Source organism: Antrostomus carolinensis, unplaced genomic scaffold (genome assembly GCF_000700745.2).
Source record: "Antrostomus carolinensis isolate BGI_N321 unplaced genomic scaffold, ASM70074v2 scaffold6217, whole genome shotgun sequence".
NCBI lineage: Eukaryota > Metazoa > Chordata > Aves > Caprimulgiformes > Caprimulgidae > Antrostomus > Antrostomus carolinensis.
Genome location: NW_010325241.1, coordinates 1,761 through 18,118, shown reverse-complemented (window position 1 = coordinate 18,118; position 16,358 = coordinate 1,761). Strand labels below are relative to the sequence as shown.

At 39.5% G+C, this 16,358-nt stretch overlaps 1 protein-coding gene across 1 annotated transcript in view; it reads right to left on the bottom strand.

The window, feature by feature from the left end:
• SPIDR (scaffold protein involved in DNA repair) overlaps positions 1-15,838 on the bottom strand; it is a gene marked incomplete at its 5' end in the record, with an annotated part of 72,274 nt that extends 56,436 nt beyond the window's left edge. Inside the window, 2 exons of the mRNA XM_029085742.1 lie at positions 13,496-13,746; positions 15,628-15,838. Coding sequence (XP_028941575.1) covers positions 13,496-13,746; positions 15,628-15,838 — 462 coding nt within the window. The remainder of the gene's footprint in view (positions 1-13,495; positions 13,747-15,627) is intronic.
• Positions 15,839-16,358: the final 520 nt, after the last annotated feature.

The following is a 16,358-nucleotide window of genomic DNA, read 5'->3' as shown; positions in this document are numbered from 1 at the left end:
AAATGCCTCCTTACCTCCAAACACATGTTCTTTGCATGCTGGAAGATCTAGCAAGACCCATAAATTAAAGAGAACAGACAACTGACTCAGGAAAATGACTGGTCAGTCAAGATCTGTCTATGTTAAATCTGGCTGTATTAAATTAGATGTCACAGAAGCATGGACTTTGAGAAAACACTAAAAACACCTTTGCCAGATGTTTGGAGGAGAAAGAACATTGCTTTTTAGGCTACACAGACCTGTAATATAGTAACTGATACACTGATCTATGTCCACAATACCCAAAGCTAGCGGCACGATGCTGATGGCCCCAGCCATCTTTGTGGCAAAACTCCATTGGATAAAACTGCTTTTCCCAATTCTATACATTCCTCCAGCTAAGTTTTTGCACAGAGGTTTTAGTTGCAGTCACAAGAGCATGAGAAACAAATGAGAAAGGACCCTGAATGGCAGAACAGTCAATTCAAAACAAGCCCAAGAGTCAGCATGTGATGACACCGCATAGGTAATTTCCACATACACAATAAAAACTGCTTATGAAGCATTTAGGAGAATAGTAAATATGAACAGAATTTTTTGCTATCAGATCACAATTAACAAAAGTCTCCAGCAGATTCACCAACATTCCAGCACAATTTTGCTGGTTTGCATTAAAAGGAAGAATGTGAGCACATCAAAGATTGACTTTGTCTGGGTAAGAAATTTTGGTTTGGCCCTCAAAAGACTAGCTGACTTCAAAATTGGAATGAACTGAGCCTTGACCCACATTTGTAAACGTAATACAGAGCCAAATCACAGAATATGCTCTGTAGGGAAGTCTAGATACTGCCAATATAAGTTTTCCCACCTTGTATTTCCAGGGTACAGATGTAGGCACTGAACATGCATAATTCATGAGCTGTGCTTCCCCAGTCTCACAGGGCTTTCCAGAGCTTGTCACATTCTTTTCAAGAGGATCATTAAAGGTGGTGTACCTAAATGGATGGGTGGAGGAAATTTATCTGAACAGGAGATTAGAAGTGATTCAATTTTGGCAGATAACCTGACAACTTTTTGTCTTGGGAAGACCATGTGAGTTGACATTGGCATCTGGGGCTACTCAGCAGTTTCACGTACAGATACGGTTGTGCAGATGAAAAAGAATAGCATTATAAAGCTTCTCTTTGTGAACCATAAAGGTATAATTCTGGCATCATGATGGCTGATGTAATCAACATTTTCATGAGGAGGCTAGGCTTAACAAGGAAAACTAAAGCTTTTTTACAATGAACTTTTTGAATTCCCCTTGACTTGGAAGAGTTCATCACTGACAATCTGTGGGACTGTGACAAAGATAAGAGGAATGGAAATTCATGCTGAGACCATTTTACAATGGCTCAGGAATCTTCTCTAGCCTCTGTAAAACACAGTGCAAGTAGAGGCAAAAGACCGAGGAAAAAGAGGAACAGCAATTATGGTCTTCAGTGCAATCTACCTTCCTTAAGAGGTGAGGGAAGCCAGTCCTGAAACTTTCAATTTCAAAGCTTTAACTACTAAAAGAACTAAATTAGCTGTGAGAAAGCAATAAGCTCATTCCACACCTTCTACAGAAATGTAAAGCCAGAGGATACACAAAATTTCCTACTTCTTCTTTAGGCGCCTCTGCCGTTGCCTGGACAAGTGGAGCTGTCAGAATTACTTGGGGAACACTGACTGACTAGGAAAGGAAAGTGTCATATTGATGCAAATACCAGAGACCATGGTGCTTGTCATACTGAAGCTCTAAAGCCAGCACTTCTTGTGCTTTCCTCTTTCTCTGTTTTGCAGTTGCTTTTGTTATTTATTTTTAAATACCCTTCTGACTAACTATCTTCCAGAAGAAGAGAAGAAAAAAAAAAAAAAGAAAAAGCAAGAACTGGGAGAAACCAGAGAAGGAAGGATAGCTGAGCCATCAATTCCTCTGGGCGAAACCTTTGAGTCCAATTCATCCTGTGCTACTGCCAGCCACTTACATAATTCATTGCAAAAAATTTAGCAGTCCAAACTGGTGTGTTCAAGACTTGCAGGAATATTGCTTATTCCCGACTCATCCTAAAAGCTAAACAGAAAATACTGTTTGTACCTGTGTAGTTGCAGAGCATTATTGTAAAAGAATAGCTTTTAAACAAGCAATAAGCCATTTAAAGATGCAAATCTTGTAATTTGCTACGCTACAAGTTTTTACACAAAATGCCCTTGAATCGTGGAAAATTTGTTCATTAAAAAGGTGCATGCTGTTCTAATATATATCCCATGTCAGCACAAACAGCCTTCATGTAAACACACAGCCATGAGCACCATGAGTAACAACTCTGTTTCCATCAGAAGCCCTTTATCCTGCGTAAGAGGTCTGCACGCTAATAGATGTCCTAGGCTAATGTTAACTAGCTACAGCTGGCTCGCCACTATAAAAAGCATTAATGAAAACATAAATACTGACTTCTCCGCTTCCCTCAGCCCGTACGTCAGGGCTGCGCAAAGGCATCACTTTCCAAGTGGTCTGTGTGAATGAACTGGCTGCTCTGAACCAGCTCGCTCTGGTTCCCCAGAGTTTGTTTACCGAACAGCGTGTGCAGAGACACACTGAGCATGGGGGACGCAAGGGGAGAGACGAACCACGTGGCTGCCCGGCTCGCCCAGCAAATCCTCCCGCAACCCCGAGCCCTGGGCTTTCAGTGACGGCTCGGATGAAGGAAGGAAATATCTATTAACCAAGGGACTGACCTACGGGCATAAAAATGTCAGTCCACACTGAAGCTGAACACAGCCCGATGCTTACAATGCAGTGCTGTGTTTTGCTGTAATATGACTTGCTTTGCTGTACCGCTGTTACGAATTCAGTTACAATAAATAATGCATGTAGTGACATACACGGAGCAGAGAAATGACACTTCACCCTTCAGAGTTCTGCGCGCTCTCAAAACTTACTACAGGATTTATATTTTCATTGTGCCAAACATAAAAAAAATATATTGCAGAAAAAATGGCTCAGATTTATCCAGTACATATACAGAAAAGGAAAAAAAAAAAAAATGGAAAAGAGGATGCATGCAACTCCACGGTCACAAATTGAGACCGAAACATCAGGATATTAAAGTGCTACACCGCTCAGCAATTTTTATTCAGTCATGCTGCACACATTCTTCATTATGCTTTGACTATTGGACTATTTATCTGCTGTTTTAAAGTAGTTAGTTTTATCCAAAAAAACAGTTACTTTGTCACTGTCTGTTTCTATGCATTTCTTCAGCGGGTGACCTCAGACAGAATCAAACCCTTCAGGTCTTTGCTGAGAGGTGAGGCACGCTGGCTTGCCAGCCACTCCGCTAAACTAATCACAATTCCTTCTAGTTCTGTATTTGCTGGTTCCTAACACAAAGGAATCATAGAACAGTTTGGTTGGAAAAGACCATTATGACCATCTAGTCCAACCGTAAACCCAGCATTGCCAAGTTCACCACTAAAGCATCTCCCCAAGTACCACATCTACATGTCATTTAAATACCTCCAGGGATGGCGACTCCACCACTTCCCTGGGCATCCTGTTCCGATACTTGACAACCTTTATGGTGAAGAAATTTTTCCTAATATCCAACATAAACCTCCCCTGGCGCAACTTAAGTTCGTTCCTTCTTGTCCTATCACTTTTTACTTGGGAGAAGAGACCAACACCCACCTCACTACAACCAGCCAGCTTCCTGTCACAAAGCAGTGTCGTCTGAACGTATAGCCCACCTTACAAGAAAAAGGGGAGCCTTCTTTCAGAAGCACAAAAGTGTATAACAGTACTGCCTGTTTTCAGATTTATTTTCCATTTCAAAATAGTAGATGTGTATATTAAAACCTCAGCTTCTGAAGTCCGACCAGTAAGAATAATTTCCAGCTTTTTTTCTTTTTCATTTTACAGAGGAAATCCGTTACATGAGGCTGATGAAATTTTGGGTTCTTCACCCAAAAAGCTGAGAAACACTTAAAAGTACATTTAAAAAAAAATTCTTATTTTCAAGTATCATGATTCTTTATCCTCATTATTTTGGCCAACACATTATTTTTTTAATTTCCTCTGATTTGCACTACCCAAACAGCAACTGCAGCCATGTCGGTCCCCCCCTAAATCCAGCTTCTACGTATTTAATGGGGATCAAATGAAGGTTAGAATATAATCTGTTTGACTACACAGGAGTTTCCTAAATCCAACATGGAGCAGCCCTTTGTAAGCATTTAAAAATAAATTAGCCAATTGCAGTTTGTTGATTTGCTGAAGTTCCAACCTCCAAATTAGAGGTGGCACTTCTTTTTACTGAGTTCTCCCCCTCTTTCTTGGTGTCTATAACCTGATCCACCTGATTTCTTACAAATCCAAGACCTTAGCAGAGTCCCTCCCCACTTACACTGTTGGAGTGCAAACAGTCTGAGTGCCACTGATTTTCCTAACTGTTGGGGCATCCACTTCAAATGCCTGTTTTCTCAGGATGTTATTGCTACAATTCTCCCCCAAACCCTGGCAGTCCAAACACAGATGATGACTCAGATACACAGAAGTACCAAGGTACAGATGAGCTCCGATCACAGATATTTTTAATCATGACTAAACAGACTAGGTTGCAGCAAGAAAGTTTTGGCAGTTTACGGCTCCCTTGCAAGGGAAATACACACTTACAATTAAATAGAAATAAATAAATAAATGACACTTTTGCAAAGATCATACATTGAATGTTTTTGCTAACAAGACCTTCCACTTCCCATTTATGTTGTTACTATAGCCAGTTAATATATAGCTCTATATTGAAGACATGACATAACTTGTTGTTCCAGTCAAATTAATTTCCTTGCATATTTTTCCTCATGTCAAACAGAATTTACAAATTTAGGCATTTGTTCAGAGGCAGGGGAAAATGCATAATCCCATTGTTATAGGACAAAGACAAGAACATCTGCAGCTGTCATGACTAGATCATATTTGAGTTCAACAGGGGGGAAAGTTGCTGCCTCAGAGAGGAAATCCACAGCAGGAACTACATAGGCTCAAGAGAAATTAATGGGCAGACAGAAAGGTAACTCATACAAAATGGTATTTTAATACCTTATGACCACTCTCATATTTCTTATATAAGGACCTCAGCTCAACACGTTACTTCCTTCTCCCACGACCTACTATGCACTCGCACGTGTGGCACTCTCACTTCTATGATCCCAACTACACCTCCCACCTCTGTGAAGCTGGGTTTCCAGGGCAATCTCTTATCCCACCTCATTAACGGTGCATTCTTTGCAGTTCCCCCTGTTCACGCACTCAGAAACAGAAGTTAACATCTCCTTGCTGGTGGACTTCCTGCAGCACATGCTGAATTTGGACCATGACTGCACAGCTGTGGACGGCATCACACCCCACCTGCCAGGCAGGCACTCCTAAGTATGTGGCTGCCCTTGGTCTGGAATAGCTGGTAAACTACTGAGAAATATGGAATAATTTTATACTTTTAAAATAAAGTCCTTAAAGCCATCTTCCTAGGTAAGGATGATGATGCTGTACAGGAGAGGACAAGACCACGCTGTGACAAAGCTGATGAAGTGTCTACAGCACAAGTCTTATAAGGAGCAGCTGAAGAAACTGGGGTTGTTTAGCCTGGAGAAAAGGAGGTTAAGGGGAGACCTTCTCGCTCTCTACAATCACCTGAAAGGAAGCTGTAGTGAAGTGGGGGTTGGTCTCTTCTGCCAAGTAACAAGTGAGAAGACGAGAGGAAGGGGCCTCAAGTTGCACCAGTGGAGGTTTAGATTGGATATTAGGAAAAACTTCTTCACCTTGGAACAGGCTGCCCAGGGAGGTGGTTGAGTCACCATCCCTGGAGGTATTGCTCAGGGACATGGTTTAGTGGTGGACTTGGCAGTGTTAGGTTTACAGTTGGACTTGGTGATCTTAAAGGTCTTTTCCAACCAAAATGATTTTATGATTCTATGATTCTTGGTCCATTTAAACCTCTCTGAAATACGTTTTGCATTCAGTCCTAGCCTTAAGCACTTATAAAGTAGGTTGTCCAGAGGAGCTCACACTGCAGTCAAACACAGGCCTCAAATTGAGTATCTAAATTCAGTGAGTTACACAACCATTTCAAACATTTATCAGGCAGTATGTATCAGGTGAATAATTTCCTTTTTTCTTACTGTAGGACTAACATTACAAAAATAACTAAATCTCTCTTAACTACCATTCCCCTTGAGTCCTTACACTGTCAAGTGTAATACACAGTAAATTCATGCCTTTGCTCATCACTTTTCTTGTTTGAGGAGCATGTTCTTCTCCAAACCCTGTGAAGCCCCCTTTAGCTGAAAAGGGGGTTGAGGGATTAGCCAAAATGAGTTTGAGGATTTCCGCACAGCCTGTAGCAGATCCCTACTCAGTGTGGTGTTGCTGACTGCCTTCGGCTGCGAGAAATGGAACGAAACCAGGAGGCACTGCGGCCAGTCAGGACTGGTACATGAGCATAAGATAACTTCCTTAAGTGCATCTGTAAGTTACGTTCCAATTTTAAACCACAATGCTTAATGAAAGAACTAGTTGTCTCCTCTGAGGAGCTTTATTTCATTCGTATTGTTTGCTGTATCTTAATCTTTTGTATTCTATAAAAGAAAATGTATAAAAGCGTCAGATACAGATGTACAGGCTTGTGTCGCAGCAATACAGTCCCTTTCAAAGTCTGTCTTGTCTTAATTACTAGAGTGTGACCATCATTTTAAAACCACTTAAGACAGTGTATTCATGACTCTATACTCTTTTGGACAAAAGACCTCCTTCTTTCCAAAAGAGAAAGAGTATGTTCCTAACACCTTTCCATGGAGTATTGATTTGTTACATACAAACAGAAGCTTTTACAAAGCTATCACAGAAAGTTATTTCTAAGAGTCTTCCTTTACAGAAACCTGCTACTGTATTAAATTTATGCTGATGTTTCTTTGCACATCCACTGATCTATGTGGATACTTAAGGCCATGCATACAAAGAGTATTTACCTGCCCAAGTTGCACAGAAATTACGTGCAGCATTTGGGTGTTAAATTTTTCTCCCAACTGTTAGCTCAGTGTGTGTCCATCTTGGCATTTATAACATTTATCACTGCTCATGGTCCTTTCCTTCTGTACCACCACAGCACAAAAACAAATCCCAGAGACACAACCTGGCTTTTATAAATATTTCAGAGAGCTCCAGCATAACTTTAACACTTCCTCCAGTTCAGGACTGAAGTCATACAGTCAGTGAAAGGTAGCTGTATAAAACACACGTGGAGGATTTCTGCTCTCAGTTCTTTCAACCACATAACTTTCAGAGATACAAAAATTCAAGGGGAAGAAAGGTCAAAACCAGGGGAAGGATTCCATACCTTTTACGTAGGCCATCTTAGAATAATTCTTGAGAAATAACAGGAGCTGGAAAATTACTATTCCTGGTTTAAACCAGGCAACGTACAACACAAGATTGTGGCTTTAGGGCTGGAAAATTAGGTTTTCAAATTGTTTGCTTTCTACTCCCTAGACTGGTCTCCACTCCAGGATAACATATGGGGGACCACATTGCTCTTCCCATTCCCCCCATTTACATATTGCCTTGAAAACAATCAGTTGGGTGGATACAAACATAAACCAGGCAGCAGCGGGAAATGAGGTGTTCAGGCGCAACAAAGCTTCCCTAGCTTTCTAAAGCCCTGTATGCAATCAATAGATGTGGCAGGTGTGAAAAGGTATGGTTACAAGGTAAGCAGTAGTGAATGCATAACTCTACATAAGGATGCCTCCACATCATTTATCTGTTTCTCTATGTTATTTACATATCTCTGCAATTTCTCTATCATGGGGAATATATAGGTAAGTAGTGCCACTCCTCCCTCTTGACCAACAAAAGGCTTGGGGTTTGGGGGGCTGTGACTATCTTCTGCAAACATATGGGCTCTCTATTGATCAGTCTGAGCACTTGAGTACGGAGGAAATAACAAGCTAGCAAGCTGCGTCTCATTTCTGCCAGACCTATACAGGAACCTGCATACACAGTGTTGGCCATCTGACAGCTGGTTTCTGTTCCTGCCCATTTGCTTTCCAAAGAGACTAAATCCCTGTCACACTTGTGGTCTATGCTGGCTACCGTCTTCTTGACAGTCTTTTCCATATCAGCAGCTTTTACCATCGCCCTGATACATTTTAGAACAATTGCAAATTATTTAATTGCCTATTCCTGGTGCAGGGCTGCCAAATGGTGGTGTATATTGGGGGGTTCTTTTTCTTTCTTCATACAAGAATATCAGATAACAGTGCTTTCACCTTGCCCTTGGACAGAATAAGATTATGTAAATATTTAGCACTGAAAAATAAACTGTAATGTCAAATTAACAAATTGTTGTACTACAGTGGCACTGGAAGAAGCCCAAGTTCCATATATCTGTCTGCAGCATCAGCAGCAGGGAAAACAGACTTTCAGGGCTATCTGGGCAACAGCACAGGGAAGCTACAGTGTTAAATATAAAACACAATTTAATGTCTCAGCTGTACAATATGATACCAAAGCTGTTTTTCCAACAGTCTCTTGTCCTCACTCTGTTTTGGTGGCTTCAGTTTGAGAATTACAAATAGAGCAGGGTGGAGGCAAAAGGGAATTATCCAAGTGTCAGAGAGCCTTAACTGTGAATAATAAAAAAAAAAAAAAAAAAAAAAGAGAGACTTCAAAGCAGAAACAGGTTACTAGACCTTGAACCACAGCTGTTAGGAGAACTATTACAAGTCTGTCAAGTAGCAATTAGACTACTTTGCAAGAATATTAAAAGCACGTATCTTCACTTATGAGAAGGATCTGAAAAGGGGAAATCAGATAAAACTTCTAGCTTATGGAGTTCTCTCTACTGCACTTCACTTACCTATTTCCTGTTTATTTCCCACATCCCAGAAACATAATGTAATTTTTAAAAACTTGCATTTATGACCATTCCATTTAAAATGTTTTGTTGAAAAAAAACAGAAAAAAAAACAAATGGAATGCTGTAAACAGATTTAAGTCAGCCACAAAAAACATTCTGACAGATGTTAGCATCTGTGAACATGGATCTTTCACGACAGTCCTTTCCAATCTGGGCTCTTTTCAAATAAGAAGACCTCCAGGGTTTTTTGTTGTGGTGTTTATTTCAATATGCTTTATAAAATTTAAGATCGGTTTTCCATACCAGAAGGGTGACTTTTCAATGTATTAGTCCACCTACTTGGAATGCTAGTTACAGCACTTGACACTCGATTTTTAGTTGTGCATGCTGCCAGACAGGTTAACCCATTGACTAGATTTGTGTTAAGATAAACAGTAAAGATCATTAGATGAAGAAAAAGAGGAAAAAAGGAAATCTAACATTGAAATGAATTAGTTTTACAAGATTACCACTTGCCAATAAAACCATTTTACACAGAATTACGTAGGAACAGACTACTCAAACTTGCAACAACTTGCTAAAGCATAATGAATCCCAGCAACTGACTATCATGTTTCAGGGGGTCTGCTCAGAAAGAGAAATATTACTTTCCCCACATTTCTATTCCTTCCAGTCAATCAAACAAATCGTCGGCTCTTCTAAATATTTTGCTCCCCAAGGGTCCTGCTTGCATGGTAGCAGGCCTTTCCACTTCTCTAAGATCTTGTAAATTGAAAACAAATTAAAGAGCAAAATCTACAGAACTATTCATGACGAGTGCATAGAGGCAGCTCATATTTTTTAAAGTAAATGTACTGTCTTTCTTTTGTTCTTGGAATAGGAAGTTCTAGCAGACTGGAGCGCTAACGTTCAGGTGGGAGGTCAAAACATATGCCAAGAGAAGCGAATGGAAAATTTCTTTAGTTATCCTCAAAGATTTTTAAATGTGGATTCACAGCTATAGCTAGCATTATTTTATATTAGCAGTGGTTAGCTTTTCCTTCTTAACAGACAACACCTTTTTCTGTCCAGCCTCCTCACCCAAATCTTTTGAGCGTTCTGACCAGTTTAACTGCCTAATAGTCCTAAAAATGCATCTATTTTAGTTTCACCAATTACCACACAACCAGCCCTGTCCTTTAAGGCATAAAATTGACCAGCTCTATTTTTTACTGAACTCACGTGGCCTGTTCAAAACAAACAGATACTGGCAAGAGCAAAATCCAAATTATACACTGCTTTATCCCAGGAACACAAAGTACAAGGCCGACGCAGTGAGTCAGATTCCTCAGTGCCAGTGAGCTCCTCAGGTTGACAGGAGTCTCTGTGGGATCTTCATATGTGTAAGCCAGGCCTTTTTCAAAAAGAGTCAAAATAATCGGGTTTAGACAAACATGTGTTGTGTCATTAGCAAAAGTATCTCATCAGAAGGAAAAAGGCAGAAAAAAGTATGCCAGGAATGCTGGAAAGAGGCAGACAGCCATGGCGAGTCAGATTTTCTTTTTTCCCCCGCCCCATGAAACTCCTTCAGCGTGAAAAGTCCATTTTGCAAGACCAGTTAATTATAGGGGGAAGGCAAATGATTCGACAATAATGCAGGGAACGTGGGACCAATTTATGTACAACAGAGGCTGGAGAACTTCTGAGTCTCTGTAATGATTTCTCAGCATCCTCAGAAAATGCTTTAGATTCTTCAGCCAAAGGGACTTAAACCCATCAGATGTATCCACTTGTCTATCAGTAAAAAGTCATATTCTATATATGTGCATTTATGTACAATAAAGGCAAGATGCATATAGGCATTACCATAATTTCTATGCTTTACCTGTGTCAGTTTTAAGCAATTAAATGAATCCATTTCCTTACAATGAAAACAGAAGTTTCTTCCACAGTTTGCCAGTTTCTTTCTAGAAACTGGATGCCTTGAACAAAATGCATCACTTCCCCTGTTCCACATTTAATTTCATGCCTCTTTTCATCTTACTGTGTTTTTTATGCTTCCCTGTGGCAACAACATCTAGGTTATTGTGGAGTGCTACAAAAGAAGATATACAATAAAACAGCCTGTCTAAAATAAAAATCAATTAACTATTCATCTACCTGGATATCTAATTAGAAAATTTTGTTTACGAAACAATGAATTCTCTAACTCATCTTGCCTCATAAAATACAACAGTTGCTTTCATGGCAGTTTTACTTTACAAAAAAAAAGTTTACAAAGAAAAAAAGGGGGTTTTTAATCACAAGAATGAGCCATCAGTTGGTTCAAAGGGCTGCCAGAGGGCGTTGGACCCTTTTGCTCACTATCAGGTGACAGACACAGACATTTCTGATAGAGGAGAAAAGTCTCATGTGGATGCTTATCAGCCATGGAAATAGCAGCTGATAAAGCAGTATGAGGTGTTTTCCATTCCTCAGTCTTTAAGTGCTTGTTCTCTTCTTTGCAAAAGAGAAAGTGGGTTGATTTTTCTCTTCAGGATCCAAAAGACAGTCTAACAGCTGCGAGCAACAACCAAGCTCTTTTCTGAGCTCAGATATCAATAAAATTTGAGGAACATCCCATAGGCCAGTTTAACAACTGCAAGTAAGAACCCAGCTACAGAATGTACTCAGAAGCAATGGACTCTCATTTTTTATTTTATTTCTATTTCAAGTTTGACATAAGAAGTGCAACTTGAGATTTCTGTTTTCTTTCACCCCATTCCTGCAAAGGGTGTGGGCTCAGGCAGGTTAACTACCTCAAACTGTGTGACTGCAAATATACTTCTGGGTAAAAGTTGGAAAGGAAACGTGGAGATGGTATTATCATTTGAACTCGGATAGAATTGTTATTGTTAAAAATCAGCTTGAATCAGCTGCCCTGAGTTTTGATCAAATGGAGCTGTCTGGAAGAAAATATACACAGAGGAATATTGTCCTCAATATCACATATTGATGTGGGGCTGGTAAGTGCTTTTTCTCTCACTTTTTAAAAAATATGTATTATAGCAAGAATGAATTAAATATAAAGCAATGAGTTCACACAACGAGATGTACCGATTACATTTTCAAAAATAATGTCAGTTAAGGTAAATATAACTATTATATGTAAAGGAGCTTTTAAAAAAATACTGGGGACAAGGCTGTTGATAATTACTTTCCTGTGGGTGACAACTGAGCTTGCATTTTAGGAAAGAACAATCTTCCTAAATTCCTCCTGGATGAATTTTTTGATCAATGAGTGATGTAAACTATCCAGGGGCTTACAAGGTAGCAAGAATTGGAAGAATTCCAGTATTTCAAAAGCTCAGGAAGAACGACCTGTGAGCATGCTACTACGACCAGCAGGGTGGCTTAGAGGAACTCAAATTCTTCAAACTTTTGAAGAATCCCTTCAAAGCCTATTGCAAATTACATCTGGAGAGTTCTCAATGGGACCTTTGAAACTAATTGCGGGTCTCCATTCAGGTTCTAAGCTCTGCAGGAAGGTAGATCTCCTAACGTCCTGAAAGGCTGAACTTAGAAGCTTTATATAAGCTCTGTCACTGTAACTCACTTTAATAAGCTTCCTGAGTGAAAACAAAATCTAATGTATCTTACCTTTTAAAATTTTAAGCCAGCATGAAACAAAAGTTAGTGCAAAACCAAAGGAAGGAAATTCAATAATAGACACAGTGATCTCAGACCCAGAGTTGCTGAGAAAGACTTTAAAATGAGTCTTTGGTCACAAACCTTGAGCATCATAAAAGGAGAAGGAAAGGATTCAACAGTTCAGTACTAGTCAGAAAGGAAAGCTGTGTCTGGCATATCTTTTGTACTTAAGAAAACAAGGTCCCATTCTCGATTCCCACCCAAACCAGACCAGTGTTAGGATGCAGAGATTTAAAAAGAAGAGGCTAAAACCACTGTATGCTCCATGGGTTTGCGTTTAAGATTTCTGCCTTGGTGTTAATGTTTTGACACCAGATCACTTTTTACTGCAGAGGAGGTGAACTGCTGTGACCTCCAGATTTCCAGAAGTCAACAGGAGCTTTTTCCAGTGGCCTCACAATGGAAGTTTGCATGTGTACACCTATGTTTCTCTAATGGCATCTGTGCAAAATCCCCATTTTAGAAAAGCCTTTCGTTTCTCCATCTCTGTATGTATTTCTCTTTTGTTTCAACAGACCACTCTATGAGCATGACTTACTAGCAGAACACACTGGTGACTGGAATAGGTAAGTGAGAAGTAACAGTTATTCTGTGAAACTCAAGAAACAGTGTAAGATGTCAATGATCATCACTGTTTTTTAATTAACTTCCTGTTAATTCATTTTCAATCTTCCTGTCATTTGTTGATGACATGAACTGTAGATAGATCCTTCTCTCCTCTGGGCAGGACTACTTCTATGTCACATTATGTCTATTAAAAAACTACACCACTTCCATCAAGAACCGTGTGCCTTGCTGAGCGTGCTTATTCCCTGCAAGCTGACGAGAATGACATTTCCAAACTCCCTCTGCTTCGGTTTCCCATATACCACACTCTCAATGGGAACACTCCCATGCATCTTATTACTTACCTAACATTTGGTGGATCTGAATTTGTGATGGGTGTTGCACAAAGAGCCTTGTTTCCTTGAATGTGGCTTCTGTAACCTTCTTTTGCAGGCAAACAGTACACCCTTTGGATAACGACTCGGACCTTCGTTTCTCTCCATCCCACTGCCCCCTGGCTTTCCACCATTTCAAGCAGAGAATCATTAACAGTACTGCGCACCAAGGGATGCTGTTTCACAGCATGGTTGTTATGGATTTGTGGAGCACAAGCAACCTGGTGAAGGAAAACCCATTAATAGAAGCATTTCACGGGACCTTGAAACAATGCATTGCTACAAAGCAAAACTTCAGCATGAAAAATCACTGCAAGAAGTGCAAATTTAGTTTTGAAATACTTACTGCACCTAAACTAACTTACAGACCAATGGCAGGTACTTATTGAGGGTTTTTAACAAACATGCAAGAGAGTTGAGCATGCTGTGCTCTCCTGCATTTAACTGGTGCTCTCCTGCATTTAACTGGTGCTCTGGACTGAGCTAACTCAACCCATAAGAGATGAGGGAGACACCAGCAGGAAAACAGAATTTATATTAGTGTTTATGATTCTTCCCCTTGAACTGACTTTCATTTTTATTTCTTTGATGTTCTTTCCTTCCTCCTCTAAAAAAAGGGTAGAATCCATCTTGGATGTTTCTGAACTTTAAGATTAAGTTGAAAATGAACAGGTGTCTAGTTTTATAGAACAGTAAATTAGTCCTCAGGCTTACACATTTCAGTGGAAAATGTTTCAATGTAAAAGAATTAGATTATTAATGAAAAGTATAAAACTTAAAAAGTACAAACCTTAAGCACTCTTTCATTACTTCTAAAACATATTTTATAAATAAAATCTTCCAAACTTTCAAAATAAATTTTATGAATAAAATTATGCTACATTTTGCCTTAACCTAAATAAGCAATTTCATTAATTTTAAAATAAATATCTTCTAACAAAAAATGTGTGAAAGTATAGACTAATATACTATTATATATAGTCTATATATAGGCTCCTTCCCAGCATGAGCCAAATTTCTATTTTCACAATGAAAGGTGTTTTTTAAAAAGCTGGGTGCCAAGAAAGGTTTTCAGAGTATTACAGAGTGTGCCATAAGTATTCTCCACCAGCAGAGAAGGTGAATTTGCAGTATTTAAAAGAAAATTGTGGTACAACACTACCCATTTTCTGCAAAGTGGTTGCAATAAAACTTGGCTACTGAGTTTTAAATGAAGTGGTTTTGTTTGTTAGGAACCATGAGAGGAACAAGTAAATTGTTCTGGTTTCTTAATACCACAGCAGAAACTTTTTACAAGGTAGAGCTGAGTAATAAAGGAGATTAAGATTTGATTCATGTAACTTCTACATTCCCAAGTCTATAATGTGAATTATACATAAAGCAAATACAAAATGCTGACACCCAGTGTTGTCCATCAAACTTATAGGGCCAAAATTCTCAAATATTAAGTACGAAGAATGATTTTGGCTGGCCAACATAAAGCCTTTACAAGAGCCTTACTTTCAGAACGTGCTGGCACAGACTATCAGAAAACCAGATTCCTTAAAATACCTCAGCTTGTACAACCACAGCTAGAGACACGCACAGTCAGTAATCACTTTAATATAAACAAAGTCAAAATAAGAAAGAAAACAAATGGAAGGGGTGGGAAAGGGGACTGGTGTTACCAATTGATGCTTTAAAGAAAATTTAAGATTGATTAGGAAATGAGTTAAGAAATAGGAGTGGGAAAAGGGAACATTTATTTAAAATAATATCTTGAGTGAGTTAGCAGAAAACAGATTTTATTTCAAATAAAGCTTAGCTATTTAGCTATACAGAACAAGAGAAAAATCAATGAAAAACCAAGCTAGAATTACTATTCAGCACAGTAGTGAGACTTCAGCAAAATAACTTCACAGCAGTTCAGCATCTGGATGGGCCAAAAGTCTCCACTAAGAAAATATTATTAAAATAAACACTGCATATTATTCAGCCTTGGCTAAATGAAAGGGGAAACTGAACAGGTCAGTAATTTAGAATTTTTGTTTTTGCTATGATTTCCAAACATCTGCTCACCAACTGCTTACCAAGTGCTAAACTGTGAACCAAATAGAGCTTACCTGATTATCTGAAGATTCCTGGCACAACTCATCATCAAGGTCATCTAGTCTGAACGGCTGTGCCAAAGATATAACATTCTTCTTAACAAGCACCTTTGTAAGACCATATGTCTTCTCTCTTGTTTCTGAATGTTCACTGAATAGCACCTTCTGACTAAAATAAGTATTCATGATAACAGGAACATCTGCATTTTTGAGAAGCAGTTTTTGCCTGGGAAAAAAATAATTTAAGTGGCATCAAATCCATTGCAACTATCGATAAACACTATTTTAAAACGTGTGTTGTGTTGTATTTCTCTCCTTTGTTTTCTACAGTTACCACTAAACCAATCAAATGTGTGTTATCCAAATTGCAAATAAACCACCCCATAGATACCTCCAGCTAGGCTCAGCCCTGTTAGGTCGGGCATAGCCCTGGGCGAGTGGAGCTCCACTGCATCCAGGGACAACTCACACCTGGAAGCGGGATGAGCTGATGAGCCCAGGGAACCCCATCTGGCTTCACACAAGCACTACTCTGGTCTCTGCACTGTCAGCGCAGAACCAAGAGCACCAGGAACAACCCCTGCATACAGTTACTGAGGTAAAAGCCAAGAACAAAAGATTATTAATCCTGCTCTGTGTTAATTCAGAGCACTGGCTCTGCTGGACCCAGCCTGGAGGAGCCTCTTGCAGAGCAGGATGTCCCTCTCTGGTGGGTGCTTCCACCCACCCCAATTCAACCTCACTGC